The sequence below is a fragment of the Saimiri boliviensis genome, chromosome 13, assembly GCF_048565385.1.
Source record: "Saimiri boliviensis isolate mSaiBol1 chromosome 13, mSaiBol1.pri, whole genome shotgun sequence".
Taxonomy (NCBI): domain Eukaryota; kingdom Metazoa; phylum Chordata; class Mammalia; order Primates; family Cebidae; genus Saimiri; species Saimiri boliviensis.
Window position 1 is genome coordinate 54,074,749 of NC_133461.1, and position 16,362 is coordinate 54,091,110.

A 16,362-nucleotide genomic window follows, 5' to 3' on the forward strand; every position below is an offset into this window, starting at 1 on the left:
TTGAGACAGAGTCTTGCTCTGTTGCCAGGCTGGAGTACAGTGGCACAATCTCGGCTCACTGCAACCTCTGCCTCCTGAGTTCAAGCAATTCTCCTGCCTCAGCCTCCCAAGTAGCTGGGACTACAGGTGCTCACCACAACACCCAGCTAATTTTTGTATTTTTAGTAGAGACAGGGTTTCACCATGTTGGCCAGGATGGTCTTCATCTTTTGATCTGTGATCCACCTGCCTCAGCCTCCCAAAGTGCTGGGATTATAGGCATGAGCCACTGTGCTCGGCGAAGAACCTTTTTAAGGGGCTAGAGGTGGTGATACCGGAGTTCATGATACTGGAGTTCATGGTCTGATTGAAAGCTGTAAAAAGATTCTATGGCCTTGATCTTATAGTGATTAATTTTTATAGCTTTAATAATCCCCAGCAATAAGACTAAGTCTGAGACATAATTTAAAATTTTGATTTTGAGGATGTTTTTTAAAGATGTTAAAAGGCTCAAAACATGGGATCAAAACAATCATTTCTGATTCATCCTAAACTTCCTTCTTTCCTAAACAATCATTTTATTTTAGAACAAGAATTTACTATACAAGATTCTTTTTTATATAAATTTTTTCCTTTATAAACTTCCTTACCAAAAACACGTCTTTATATCTGTAATTTCTTTACATCTGTCTGCCCTATTTACTGGTTCCTTTCTATTTTGTTTCATAACCATTTTCAAGTACATAATTTGAACTGACTTTGAAAAGAACAAAAACCGGCAGGGTGCGGTTGGATCACTTGAGCTCAGGAATTTGAGACCAACCTGGCCAACATGGTGAAACCCAGTCTCTACTAAAAATACAAAAATTAGCCAGGCATGGTGGCAGGTGCCTGTAATCCCAGCTACTCAGGAGGCTGAGGCAGGAGAATCGCTTGAACCCAGGAGGTAGAGGTTGCGGTGAGCCGAGATGACACCACTGAATTACAGCTTGGTCGACACAGCAATAGTCTATCTCAAAAAAAAAAAAAATCCTCCTATTGTACAAGACGAGAGACAGGGACCACGGGTAAGATATGGTACGTCACATTAATCACACTTGACTTCTCTCCCTCCTGCTCATCAGAGACGGGACTCTGCTCAGTTTCGTCTCCATTTTCTGCAGTTAAATCTTTGGTTTCTTGGTTAGCCACTTCAGCCCGTTTTCCCTTTGCTCCCCTTTTCCCTTTTGTTTGCACTTTTATTTCTGAAGATTTCTCCTTTCCTGCTGCCTTTTTTGGGCTTCGTTTCTACTTTTGCAGGAGCAGGGGTAGCAGACAACTGTGCCAATCCTCCTCTTGGGCTTTTCCTTCACGGCCCCATTGGCTGAGCTGACCTTCCTCTTGGGCATGTTGGTGGTGAGAAGGGTGCCTGCCGGGTGCCTGTGGGCAGTGGCGAAACCAGAGCTTTCTGGAAGCTGGGCTCACCAGCTGCTGCTGCTCCTCCCACTGCCCAAGCTGCCGAGACCTGTGGTACAGACATTTTTTCCCTTAAGTTTATAGAGCTATCAGTAGTAGCTCGCTCATTTATTCTGAATACCCCACCTTCCCCTCCTACATCTGCCACTTTCTTATCTACTGAATTTGATCTTAACTCCTCAAAAAGCTAGCCAAATCTGGGAGAAAGTTGGAACACTTAGGATGGTAAAAGTAATGCTGTTTCAAATGCAACCTTGTATTATTTTACATTAGAAACAAATTGGAAAAGAATAAAAAAAGAGTCTCACTCTGTTGCCCAGGCTAGAGTGCAATGGCATGATCTCGGCTCACTGCAACCTCTGCCTCCTGGGTTCAAGTAATTCTCCTGCCTCAGCTTCCCACAAGCAGCTGGGATTACGGGCATCTGTCGCCATGCCTGGCTAATTTTTGTATTTTTGGTAGAGACAAGGATTCACCATGTTGACCAGGCTGGTCTTGAACTCCTGAGCCTCAGGTGATCTGCCTGCCTTGGCCTCCCAAAGTGCTGGGATTACAGGCCTGAGCCACCGTGCCTGGCCAAGGGACTTTTACTTGAACATTTCTAAATTCCTATAATATTTAAATTCAAATAAATGTCTTACTTTTGTAAGAAAAACTAATTTTTATGAAAAGGAAACTGGTAATTATCTTGTGGAAATAAAAATTATCTATAGTCCTCCTTATTTTGATGTGAGGCAAAATATCCCTATATCCGTATTTTATATATTTTCCATTAATTTTATTATGTATTTATGTATTTATAGACCAAGTCTCTCTCTGTCACCCAGGCTGGAGTGTAGTCGTGTGATCATAGCCTCACTGCAAACGTGACTTCCTGAGCTCAAAGAATCCTCCTGCCTCAGCTTCCCAAGTAGCTGAGACCAGAGACATGTGCCACTACACCCATCTAATATTTTGTGGAGATGAGGTCTTGCTATGTTTCTCAGAATGGTCTCAAACTCTTAGGCTCCAGTGATCCTCCTGCCTCAGAATCCCAAAGTGTTGGGATTATCAGTGTGAGCCACTATGCCCAGCCTGTATTTGATTTTTTATTTACTTAGCAAACCAGTATTTTGTACTTTCTTTTTCTACTATGAAAAAAAAAAAATCTACTCTCTAACCTATAAGGGGGGTGAAAACCTATTTGCAATGTGAAGTAGGCCATTTGAGATTGAAATCTAACTATGAGAAGTTGAGGGGGAATAACCTACTTAAAATAATATTGCTTAACTTTACACAGAAAGGGCAAGTTGGTACCAGGACGTAAGTTAATATAAGGAACAGGAAGACACCACACAAATAACCAATTTTAAAATGATCTCTTCATTTTTAATTTCTTAAAAAGCACATTCATAGCACACTCCAAGAATGCCATACAGCAGTGGTTTGCTGCTCTTTGTCAGAATATGTCAGAAAACAAAAAAAAGTTCTAAATGCTAATGGTTTTAAAAATTAGATCTCTGAAATTTCTGTAAAGCCAATATCACCAGTCATCTAAATCTTTATTTTGGAATAATAAACCTTCCAAAAATGTAATGAGCATCTACCCAAAATCACACTTCACTGAAATGCAATTAAAAGCTATCCAACAAAAACAAAAATAAATATTTTTCTAGAAAGAACATATTTGGCATTTTAACATAATGTTAAAAACAGCTTTCAACTGTAAAGGATGTCTAGATTTTTACTTTCTATTACCAGACAGAAAGTTTGGATCTTTAGTGGTTCCAATCTGATTTCAGTAATAGGAGGAATGATTACACTGAAGTTAATGAACTTCAGTCCTAACAAAGCTAATAAACTTTCCTAGTACAGTGATTGCTTTTTTAAAAGTAGTGTCCAGCCTGTACTAAAAACTATTAAAAGTAAGGCCAGATAGCTCAAATTAGTTGGTTAATTTGGTATCCAAATTGGTTTTTTTTTTTTTTTTTTGGAGACAGAGTCTCACTCTGTCACCCAGGCTGTAGTGCAGTGGCATGATCTCGGCTCAATGCAACCTCCGATTCCCAGGTTCAAGCAATTCTCCTGTCTCAGCCTCCTGAGAAGCTGGAATTATAGGCAAGTGCCACCACACCCAGCTAATTTTTGTATTTTTAGTAGAGACAGGGTTTCACCATGTTGCCCAGGCTGGTCTTGAACTACTGATCTCAAGTGATCTGCCCGCCTTAACCTCCCAAAGTGCTGGGATTACAGGTGTGGTCCACCACTCCTGGCTCCTAAATTGTTTTATACATAGTTTTCATCCTCTGATTATTTAGTATTTCTAATTAATTTGCTATATTTCTCTGAAAAATCAATCAAGTACACAGTTTTAGTGAAATTAAACTAAATTTTGCTTCATTAACTAAAATATGTCAAACATGGTTAAATCTTATATTCTGTCCTTCCAAATAATTTACATTTTTATGGTAAATGTAGATCAGCCACACCATGAGTTATATCCTAATCATTTTACCTAAATGTAGAAAAACTGAAAGCTAACTGGATAGTTAAAAAGCTGTTATATATTTATCTCTTTCAGAAACCTATGATGCATTTTCTTAGATATAAGTATGGAAAAAGAATTCTGTTCATGATATATCAACAAAAATTACATTGCTTATGTCTATTTCTGTCAGCCATTCTGAAACCAAATTTCCATTTGTTCTACCCAATAAAGAACATATATTTTCCTTTAGAATAATGGTCACAGTCTGGAAACGTAATTGAGAAAGGCTAATTCTGGGCCAATAAAATCTTCAAGGAAAGACTCAACACTAAACAGGGAGGTGAATAAAGCAAATATGTTGTAATGAGACCCTCCCTTGTAAACACATCTGTCCTTTCCTCCCATATTTGGAAATGTTACCTAAGTTTAAAAAATTAATCAAGACATTTTATACCACAAGTCACATAAAATAAGGTCTATTTCAGCCAGATAACCAATAGCTGTTAAAGAATTATATTTTCCTGTTTATAAGATGAGAGGTAGTGACATTTTATTCTCTCAATGCTGAGCTAAAAATTCCACACATCTGGCACATGGGTTACAAGGGGGGAAAAGCACATAAGCACCATTGTCCACTCCTCATGTTTTGGTATTTCGGGTCACCCATAACTTCATTTGCTATTGGCAGCTGACAATCACTGGTGTGTGTGTTAACAGTGAAGCAGTGGGTATCAGTGCTATTCATCATATGGTACTGGTGGGTCTCCATCATCTTTCAAAAACGAAGCAGCTTTCCTTCCATTCTTCTGAACGTGATCTTCATTCATTTTCTCCAAAGCTTCTATCTACAAAATTAATACATTGAATCCATTTGTCAAAATCCAACTTTTCACAGAAGCCATATTTTAGATTGTGCTAGTAATTTTTTTTTTTTTTTTTGGAGTCTATGTTGCCCAGGCTGGTCTAAAACTCCTGGGCTCAAGAGATCCTCCCACCTTGGCCTCCCAAAGTGTTGGGATAACAAGAGTAAGCCACCATGCCTGGCTGGGCCAGTAATTTTTACTCTCTTACACACTAGGTTATTCCTAATGATTGCTTGAGTTGAAATTACTATATACGTGTGTGTACGTGTGTGTGTGTGTGTGTGTGTGTGTGTGTGCACGTGTATACATATAGTCATATGTATGTATCTTTTTTACTTGATTATATTACAAGGGTCAAAATTAACTATCCAACTAGCAATTGGAATCAGCTATGATTTAAAATGTATTCTATAAAACATTCAGGAAACAGGAAAAAGAAAATTCTACCATTCATCAAATAACAGTATCACTTACTTACTTACTGATTAACTGTATTGTGCTGGAGGCTGAATTTACCACCTTTCTGTTATTTCTTTCTAGCCTTAGTTGCCAGCACAGCTTAACCAAACTCAAGTCCTCCTAGGGAGTTCTGGAACAGACTCAGCAATCCCTCTCTGCTTTGGTATAATGTTGGGAATAATTAACTGCTATTTCACCTTTCAGATTTTGTTTATTTTTAAGAGACTTTCTCTGGAGAAAGCTTTTTCATGGTTCTCTAGATCTGATATTATAATAACTGAGTAGTTCCAAGGATGGCCACTTCTAACTTTCTATGTTCAGTAAAGGGCAGGGACCACATGTTACTGCTTTTTGTATCATCTTCCTCATTCATTAAATAAGGGAAATAGGAGTCTACTGGAAACATGCAGTTTGCCCATCTTAACCAAATGGTGCCCTCTTCGAATAAATGTTTTGCTGTGTGTGTATTCTGAATTTTAAGTATATAAAAAAACAAAAACAGGCCAGGTGCAGTGGCTCACACTTGTAATCCCAGCACTTTGGGAGGCTGAGGTGGGCAGATCTCTTGAGGCCAGTAGTTCAAGACCAGCCTGGCCAACATGGCAAAACCCCACTCTACCAAAAAGACAAAAATTAGCCAAGCATGGTGGCACACACACGTAATCCCAGCTACTCGGGAGGCTGACTCAGGAAAATCACTTGAACCCGAGAGATGGAGGTTGCAGTGAGCCGAGATCACGCCACTGCATTCCAGCCTGGGTGACAAAACAAGACTCAAAACAAAAAAAGAAAGAAAGAATGAAAACAAACAAAAACATCTCAAGGAAAGAAAAATCTCAAATTAATTTCATTTTGGGGGAAAGGGCGGATAAAACTAGCTCTGCATTTCAGTTATCTCCTGTACGCAGTTCTGCATGACCAGCAAGGTGAAAAACAGCTGTTTCTCACATACCTCAGCTAAAAAATCAGCTTCATTATCTGCTGAGATGTTTAAGCCTGAAACAGCATTGAAGAGTTCTCGTTCACTAAGGGCTTCCTTGACTCCTCCTTTCTGGAAAAACTAGTACGGAAATACAAGAACGTCAGTAAGAAGTACTAGCAAGGTTCTCTTTAAACTAAAAACAGAAGAAGTATATTTATAAAAAGACACCACTACATTCCTTCCATCATTTTTCAACCATCAATTTTCCTAATTCCAAGCTGGACTATTTTCAGGTTCTAGTTGCTTTTCATCCTCTCACATATCCACTCTGCCTTCTGAATTTAGTTCATCCCACTGTACCTCCTATAGCTATAAAAATGAGTGGTATATATAAAACCACTTGGCATTGCTTTGAATATGTAAAGAGAATGCTTTCACTAAACTCCATGAATTAAAAATTTCAAGCAGGCCCAGAGGTTATGTCCAATATGAAGCTATTCTATGCTTTAGACAGATCTTTCCTACCCAAATCTACTGCCAACAATTCATTTCCCTTAGAAATGCCAAACAAGTATTACCCAACCCTGTGCTTACCGACTTTTACCTTCCCCAATATACATATATATACACACACATTTATATATATATATATATATATATATATATGCATATATATATAAAATAAACTAACCTTTTAGTTATTATCTACCTAATCTTTTTACCCTGCTTCATAGTGGCAGTCATCAGACACTGTCCCACAATGGAATCTGTCCCTCTTTTAATGGTAACAATGGCAGCAAGCATGCAGGCACACTATATACCAGCTTCTGTTTAACCACTATGCACACATTAAATGTCTACTTGACTGCTTAAATATAAGGAGCCAAAACACTCACTTCTTCCTTGACCTTTTTTTTTTTTTTCTGAGATGGAGTCTTGCTGTTGCCCAGGCTAGCTGGAGTGCAGTGGCACGTTCTTGGCTCAATGCAACCTCTGCCTCCCAAGTTCAAGCGTGTCTCTTGCCTCAGCCTCCCGAGTAACTGGGATTACAGGCACCTGCCACCATGCCAGGCTAATTTTGTATTTTTAGTAGAGATGAGGCTTCACCACATTGGCCAGGCTGTTCTTTAACTCCTGACATCAAGTGATCCACCCACCTTGGCCTCCCAAAGTGCTGAAATTACAGGTGTGAGCCACCATGCCTCGAATATTTTACCTAACTGTAAGACATGGAATCAAATGCTTGCAAAAATGAAATTTGACAAATTGATCTTTATATCCTTGTCCTTGTCCTGAAAGCAGCCAGTATCCCTTCCTTCAATTTCTAAGAATATGGTCCTCTTACTTATCTTAGGAATGAGAATATATCTGCAGCTGTTACAGCCAACAAAAAAAGGCATATTGGTTTACACATTTACCTGCGAGACATTCCTGCAGTCCCGGAACAAGAACTCCAGGCCATGAGGATGGGTAGGTTCCACTGACTGACTGACATCAATCAACCAGACCTATTTCAATACAGAACACAGACTCACGTATTTACATTTAAAAATTTACTTAAAGTAATTAAATCTGAAGATTAACCAAATGTTCTCCTCACCTTTCCAGCATGCCACAGCATGTTGTACTCACTGAGGTCAGCATGGACAAGTGTACATTCATTATATAACTGCCGCATCAACTGTGAAGAGGAAAGGCTCACATTAGGAAATGAATAAACTAGTTGGCATTATATAGTTATATTATTGATGATGACACACCCCCACTCTTATAGTAGAAATCAACATTAATGCATTTGTTTGCCAGCCTTAACAGTATTAAATAGGAAAGGTTCATCACTATTTCATCTCTTCCCCAGAGACCCCCACCTCCCAGAGGCCAGAAAAACATATGTGATTATCCTTCCAATGTTCTCCTTTGGAGGCAAAGTGGATCACCCTTCTGGTTATAAGTTTAAAAATTAATTTGGATTAACATTTCCATATTTACACCAACTGCTGCGTTACATGACGGCTTCATGCAGAGACTGCATAAAGCAGCACATTAAGTTTCTCCGAAAACACAGAGGGATAATGGCCGTATTAGGAGTATTTTCTCAACCTAGAAGGTCCTCAGATTGAATTCAGTTGCTATTTCGAAGCATGTAGTTTCCTCAAGATTCCCGACACATGCCTTCCAACTTAACATCTGCATTCCCTACTATTTTCAGTTTCCATCATCACATTCTTATGATGAGACCAAACCTGTTTCCTTTCCTTCACTGTTAAAGCTATTAACATTCAATGGCCGAGTGCAGTGGCTCACACCAGTAATCCTAGCACTCTGGGAGGCTTGAACCCAGGAGTTCGAGACCAGCCTGGGCAACATTGTGAGACCCTGCCTCTTATTTGAAAACAAAAACAAATACAAAACACCATAACATTCAAGAAAGCGCACAAACTAATGCGGCACTTTATCTGCTAAATGTAGTAACAGCAAATTTTATTTAATGAAGTTTTCTGGAAAATAGCTTCATGTACTATGTCACTAATCCTAGCAATAAAGACTTCCCTGGTTAAGTCTGTGAGTTTTCTAAAATTATTTAAGACACACACATATTAAAATAAAAACAGCTCTTCAGTGTTAACATTCCTTCACAAACTTCTTGTTTTTGTTACAGCACCTTGAAATAGCACTATTTTAGGAACTTGTTTTTTTTTTTTTTTTTTTTTTTTTTAAAGAGATAGGGTCTTGCTCTATATCTTGCCCAAGCTGGAATGCAGTGGCACAATTATAGCTCACTGCTGCCTTAAATTCCTGGGTGCAAGTGATCCTCCCACCTTAGACTCCTGAGTAGCTGGGACTACAGGTGTGTGCCACCATGCACAGCTAATTTTTAATTTTTTAAAACAGAGTCTTGCTTTGTCGCCCAAGCTGGAGTGCAGTGGCATGATCTCGGCTCACTACTGCAACCTCCACCTCCCTGGTTCAAGCAATTCCCCTGCCTCAGCCTGGGATTACAAGTGCATGCCACCACAACCAGCTATTATTTCTGTATTTTTAGTAGCGAAGAGGTTTCACCATGTTGCCCAGACTGGTCTCAAACTCCTGGGCTTGAGTGATCCTCCTGCCTCAGACTCCCAAAGTTTTAGATTACAGGCGTGAGCCACCATGCCTGACTTCCTTAAGGAAATTTTTTTAAAGTTTAGAGGAAATATTTTTTAAAGGCAGTGCGTAAATGCTTTTAGAAGGACAACTTACATGAAGAGTTTGATAGTAGGCTTCTTTCATTTCTTCACTATTGAGTTTTACTTCTTTTAATTTAGGAGCTGGAACTTGATCATGGCCAATAAAAGACATAACTAAAATGTGTTTCTTGAGTAGTACAACTGTTGGACAAGGTATTCCAGCTCTCTGCATTCTATACAGAAAGAAATGATTAATAATGTACAAATCAGAAGGAGAAAAGATGTCATTTATTCAATAAATATCTAATCAGGGCCTGCAATGAGCTGGCACTATCTTCTACCCTGGTGGTGTGGGAAGACAAAGACAATAAAACACAGCCTCTGCCTGTAGGGAGCTCCTGGACTGACGGAAGTGACAGACAAGGAAAGAGACAAGTACAGTGCAGCGTGACATATGCACTGGCAGAGGTATGGGTAGGAGCTACAGGAGCATAGCACCAAGGATGGCTTATTAGAAGAAGAGGTGGGGAGCAGGAATTAGCCAGATGAAGACAGTGCAAGGAAATGCAGGGAGGTGTTCCAAGAGCACAGTCCATCTGGGGAATGTATATCAATCAACATAGCTGGGTCTGTGAGTAGGAGGCAGCGCAACGTGGGCTGAGGCCACAGAGACAGGCAAGCTCCACTACAGAAAACTGTTAAAGAATTTTAAGAAAGGCAGGAATCTCAGCAGTCTAGAAAAGAGATTGGAGGACAGCAAGACTTTCTAGACAATGATTCTACCTGGAATTTATTTATTTTTATTTTTATTTTTTGAGACAAGGTCTCACTATTGTTTCTTGGGCTGGTTTTGAACTCCTAGGTTCAAGCAATCCTCCCATCTCACCCTCCCAAGTAGCTGGGAGTAAATGTGCATACCATGCCTGGCTTTTTAAATAAGGAACTCTCAGTAGAGGAATTTTATAACTAATATATTTAAGTAATTACTTTTGAAAGCAATTATCTTTAGAAAAGAACAAACTAAAATTAAGCTTTCAAAAGATTAAGATAATGGAAAGGTTTTTAATGAGAAGGATTATTACTGAATTTCTTGGTTGATAAATTATCTGACAGAAAATAAATTATTTAGAAAATTCAGATACAAGTATAAAAATTAAAACAAAATGTAATTTGATTGGTAAGAACTTACTCCCACAAAAATAAACTAAATGTAATAAACATTTTCTAAAACAAAAAAGAAGCCTTTTTTTTAATATGAAGCCTAACTGGATGCTGGAAGTTTTACTTCTTAATAAAAGCAATTTAAAAATGGCATTTAGATACGTGATAAAATGTCTAAGGCAGAGAATGCCCCAATTTCCCTCAAGCTTTATTGAGGAAAGAAAAAAGAAAATGGCTTTTTCATCCTAAAAGTATGAATTGAGGTTATACACCTGGCCTTTCATTATTTCCACAAATGAATTTAAAAGCAAGCATGGATTTTTTTATCCTAATGCAAAAAGGTATTTACCCAAGATTATGTCTAGCACAATATTTTCTTTACCTTGTGAGATTGTGCATTTCTTTTTCTGCCCACATGCGGATGATCTTACGTGGATTTAGTTTACTGAAGCGATCTTTAAACCTGAAATCATCTTTAATATATTTGTCACGATTCTTAAACTCATTAAGGGTTGTTTTAAATACCTTGATGGCACATTCTGTAGGTATAACTTTACTATCTTCCTTTTCATCCTCCATGCTAAGTGAAAGAAAAAAAATAAGTCAGTATGTTAAGTTGACAGCTCACAAGAACAATTTCAAAATAAAGATTCTGTAACACTAAATTAGATCTACCTTCTCTCAGTGTCAAGTCTGGCTTTTTAAAGTTAGGTTTTGGATCTTAATAAAGCCTTAGGTTTTGGTTTGACTTTTTAAATAAAACATACTTAAATTGTCAACCAATTTTCAACCATCCGTAACATAATGTTCTTTACTTAATGACTATGGAATCAAGCTTGAGACACAATGAAGACACACACACTTGAAAATAGGCTACAGTCTCTCTGATATGTTCAGGAGCAAAATTCACTAAAAGCCTAAATAAAACAGCTTTTAAAAAAGTAACTCTTTCACTCCTAGCAGACATAAATGTGAGTAAAAGGGTTCCTGCTCCACGAGTCTACAAGAAGTAGCAGCAGAGAATCAAAGAAGTACATGAATAGGAAAGTTCCCTTTTCACTGGAAAGGTTAGGCAAGACTTCATGGCACAAGTGCCATCTGAAACAGAAACAGGACAATGGGTAGGATTTGAACAGCATGAACAAAAGCAGAGGCAGGAAACCACAGGACATGTCTGACGAACAACAAACACTACAGTTAAGGCTTGGCTGGAGAGAGAATGAAAAAAGTTGGAGCCAAAGGATGGGACAGAGGTACATCTGTGAAGAGCCTAGACAAACTGCTGGAGGTGGTGGGGAATTGTGAGGGCTTCTGAGTGTGGCTCTCTCAAATGCACACTTCATGAAGATCAAAAGAATTATACTGTCAGCATGGAAAGGCTCAGGGAGAGGCCACAGGTGTGGGGTCGACTCAGGATGCTATGGCAATAGTCCCCCAGTAGTGAGCTTCAGTCTTGATGGTTGGCAGTGGGAATGAAAAGGTGGATGGAATGAGAAACAATACTAATATTTACCTTTAGATATCTGATAGGATCTTAATCTGGGAAAGAAAGGAACTGTATTTCCAAAGGACAGAATCTGAATCAAACTACCCACCTCCTTCTGTACCACATTCTCCCAGCTGATTCCTCCTCTCCCATTTAGTCTCAAAAGGTTAAAGTCCTTCACCTGGTTCTAGGAAACCTCCCTTCTCTTCCTGGGCAATTTCATTTAGCCCCATGGCTCTAAATATCATCTCGATACAGATAACTCCCACATTTCTATCCCAGTCCTGACTTTCCCTAGAACTTCAGGCCCATTTATCCAACTCCTATATGCCACCGCCTAGAAGTCTACCAGGCATCTCAAATTTAACATGCCAAAACAAACTCATGCTGAGTTCTCACTCCAGCCTTCCCCAGGCTCTCACCTCATTAAATGGCACCACTGTCAGCTGCTCTGGCCCCAGTCTATCCTTACACCCACATCCAATCCAACAGCATGTGCTGTTCCCTCTACCTTCAAAACACACACCAGTGCTCTCCTACTCTTCACTTCCACTGCCACTCTTCTTGGTCCAAACCTTCACCATTTCTCACTTATACTATAACGTTTTAACTGATCTTACTGCTTCTTCTCTTCTCCTCCTATAATTCATTTACCACACAGCAATCTTTTGAAAATAAGAATCAACTCATAGCTTTGATTCCCAGAGCAGTTAAAGAGCAGACTCCTTACCCTGGCCTAATCAATCCTACCCGGTCCAGCCTGTGCTTACTCCTCCAGCCCCATCACCTGTTCACATCCTAGCTCCAGGCAGACTGGGTTTCCTACGCTCGCTCAAAGATACTTTGTACCTGTCCTAAGGCATTAGCACTAGCTGTTCTCTAGTTCGAAATGCCCATCCACCTGATCTTTGATGTATCCTAGATGTGTCATTTACATGTCACTTCATTGGAGAAGGAGAAGCCTTCCATGTCCTACCAATAAAGCTAGCCAGCCTGTTACTATGACATCATCCTAACTATCTGCATAGCACATATCTGATATTTTTTGTTTATTATTGTCATGGAGGAGGGTTGAGGACAGGGGGAAGCACATTCTATTATGGTAGAGACCTTACTTGTACCATTCGTTGTTGTGTTCCTAGTACCTAGAAGAGTACCTGGAACATGACAGCTGCTCAACTATTTGGTTAACAGATGACACAGTTTTCAGGGAGACAGATTAGAGACTCTATTCAGAGAAGAAATCTCTAATAACTTAAAAGACATTATGACAGAATAGGCTAGATTTTGAGATAAGCTCCTTGTCATTGGACTAGTTTAACCACATAGGTGAGGCCTTGGCAAAAATACCATACAAGAGATTACTTATTTGGACTCTAGGATCAAATCCAATTTATAAGATTTATCTTGTCGTTCTCCTACTACAAAAATATCCTGTTTCTTAGCAAATAACACATCCCTCTGCCTAGTTTTTAAGGTCCTCCTCATCAATTTCCAGTTTCCTTACACAGCTTTACTACCTACTACCCTCTAAACATATACCTTCTTAATTTTCTCAGTGCCTAAACATCAACCCTCCCACCCTTAGCCTTTTTTTAGAAAATGTTTTTTAATATTTTATCTTCTTTGCAGTTATAACATAATTCACTTCAACAATCACAGAATCCTTTTTTTCCAATGCCACAAACTCTGTTACAAATGAAAGCTGGGCCTTTTTCTTAAAGAATGAAACATTACAGATGACGCTGAAGTTCCCTCTGATTACCATTCCCCATCTCAACTCACCAAAGGCAATAACTATCATAAATGCTATATTTCTAGCATTTCTAGTCTCTTTCATAAGTATCGACAAGCATCTATAAAGTAAATATCTATGTAATTTTCTGTATGACTTAAAAATTTAAATAGATGATAAACTATATGTATATTCTGCAACTAGATTTTTATACTCAACACTGGATTTTTTTTTTAAACACATTTTAAAAATCCAGACTGAGATCCAATTTCACTGGTATCTTCCCTGAATGTATCTGGCAATTATTGTGTTAATTTTCTATTCCCATCCCATATGAGGTCCCATTTGTATAACTGTGCACTCTATTATATAATTATCTTTCATTGACCATAATGGTTCTTACTGTAATGTTCTCCTTTTCACTAAAGCTTAAGCTCTTTGAGAGTAAGAGACATGTCTTATATTTTATTCCCAGATTAGCACAAATTACTGTTTGAATAATTGTTGATTGCCTGACCAACCTGAGAGTGATAGAAACCAGAGCTTTGGGCTGGGGACAGTGGATCACGCCTGTAATCCCATCACTGTGGGAGGCTGAGGCGGGCAGATCATGAGATCAGGAGTTTGAGATCAGCCTGGCCAACAGGGTGAAATTAAACCCTGCCTCTACTAAAAATACAAAAATTAGCCAGGTGGTAGGAGCCTGTAATCCCAGCTACTCAGGAGGCTGAGGCAGGAGAATCCTGAGAACCTGGGAAATCAGGTTGCAGTAGACCGAGATCATGCCACTGCACTCCAGCTTGGGCGACAAAGCAAGACTTGATCTCAGAAAAAAAGTAAGAGGAAAAGAAGCTTATACTGTTGGCAGCTGTATACATTGGTGAACCTTCTTATAAGGCAATTAGGCAATATCTACCAACATTCAGAATGTACACAACCTGCATATCTGACTAGTTAGTAAGGAAAATTACATTTCCTCTATTTAAAGATAAACACAAATTTAAAATGTTGGCCTTTAGGATGACATACAAGAAAAAGTTTTCTAAATTTTAAAGCAATTTTTAAGTAAAAAAAAAAAAAATCAGGAAATATGCTTGCTATAATAACCAGCTCAGGGGCCCAAATAGTGAGCAAAATCAAATACTCTCCATTCATTGATGCCTTCCACTATTTAACAAAAAGGGTAAAAATGCATACTAGTCTTCGCCCCAGCAATTTCATTGTTAGAACCTTAGCTAAAGGATATGTTTGCAAAAGCATACCAAGATATATGTATGATGATATTCCCATAAAGGAATTTACACAATGGAATGTACTATTTTTAAAATGGGTGTGGCATAAGCTAGAATATAGATTACGTAAGATCCTGAATGTAGAATATAATCTCTTTTGTATAAACAAAATAAAAAATATATGGTAAAAAAAATTTCTGGAAGACTAAAACCTGTGTACAGCAGTTACCTCAGTAGAAAAGACCTATGGGGTGAGGATAGGCAATATGAAAGCTGCTTTTCATTTAATTTGTTTCTGTAGTGTTAATTTACCACCATGAGTAATCTCTCATTTTAAAATAACCTGTACCATTTAAAAATATTTGCCTGGTCTTTGAACCTTCATTGGAGATTTGCAAAGAGAAAAAGAAAGCTTAACATAAGGAAGAAATAAATGATCATTAAGGTCATTACCAGGTATTATCAAATATGATCTCTTTTACCCCCCCAAAAATCCTAGAAGGTGAAATTCAGTTTTTAAATGAGTTTTAGTAACTTGTTCCAGATAGCTTGAAAAATGTAAGCTCAAATGTTAAGTTTTGTCCTAACATTCATTTTAATCCTATTCATTTTGGGACTTAACAGTATAATTTGATATATAACCATAAGTATATGTCTTATCTAAAAAGAAAGCCTAGTAAAGTAGTTAAGAAAACTAAAGAAAAGAAGTTGACCAATAAACACTTAAATCCTCTTAAGTACACAATAAATAACTTCTAAACTTAAAAAAAACTGGAACAATTTCTGTAATCTATCTTAACATTTTTGTAAATGGTGTTAAGATAAAGGAATAGCTGAGATGGTGCCTTGCAGGTTGGGTTCAATGGTAAGTAACCAGATGATCTAATGTTCCTGGCTTAAGGACATTCCCTAAACAGGCTCCACTTAAAAAAGATTTCCCTTCCCATGTCGTTCTTCACCTAAGCCCTTGTGACAAGAATAAGGTGTTTAAAATGTAAAATGGCATAAAATCATCAAATAAGAAATTTTTTACAATGCTTGCATTATAAAATGAGTTTTGGGTCAAACCCAGGTCCAGGTTCAAATTCTGCTTTGCCCCATACACTTTCCTGTATAATATAGTATAATTACAACAGTGTAGAAAATAATATACGCGGCTGGACATGGTGGCTCACGCCTGTAATCCCAGCACTTTGGGAGGCAGAGGCGGGTGGATCACCTGAGTCAGGAGTTTGAGACCAGCGTGACCAATATGATGAAACCCCATCTCTACTAAAAAAAATACAAAAATTAGCCGGGCATGGTGGCATACACCTGTAATCCCAGCTACTCAGGAGGCTGAGAAAGAAGAATCACTTGAACCTGGGAAGTAGAGGTTGCAGTGAGCCGAGATTCCGTCATTGCACTCCAGCCTGGGCAACAAGAGTGAAAATTCA

At 38.4% G+C, this 16,362-nt stretch overlaps 1 protein-coding gene and 1 pseudogene across 2 annotated transcripts in view; both read right to left on the reverse strand.

Annotated features, from left to right (window-relative positions):
- Positions 1–1,014: 1,014 nt before the first annotated feature.
- On the reverse strand, positions 1,015–2,111 carry LOC120361644 (non-histone chromosomal protein HMG-14 pseudogene; annotated as a pseudogene).
- A 669-nt stretch (positions 2,112–2,780) lies between these two features.
- RIOK3 (RIO kinase 3) overlaps positions 2,781–16,362 on the reverse strand; it is a 28,158-nt gene continuing 14,576 nt past the window's right edge. The window contains exons 8-13 of one of the 2 annotated variants that reach the window (XM_010335506.3): positions 10,856–11,053; positions 9,386–9,545; positions 7,746–7,826; positions 7,564–7,653; positions 6,176–6,283; positions 2,781–4,746 (exon numbers count right to left, since the gene is read on the reverse strand). In XM_010335506.3, the coding sequence (XP_010333808.1) occupies positions 4,639–4,746; positions 6,176–6,283; positions 7,564–7,653; positions 7,746–7,826; positions 9,386–9,545; positions 10,856–11,053 (745 nt within the window). In that variant the 3' untranslated portion in view covers positions 2,781–4,638. The remainder of the gene's footprint in view (positions 4,747–6,175; positions 6,284–7,563; positions 7,654–7,745; positions 7,827–9,385; positions 9,546–10,855; positions 11,054–16,362) is intronic. The other variant, XM_074383680.1, reaches the window with a different exon arrangement.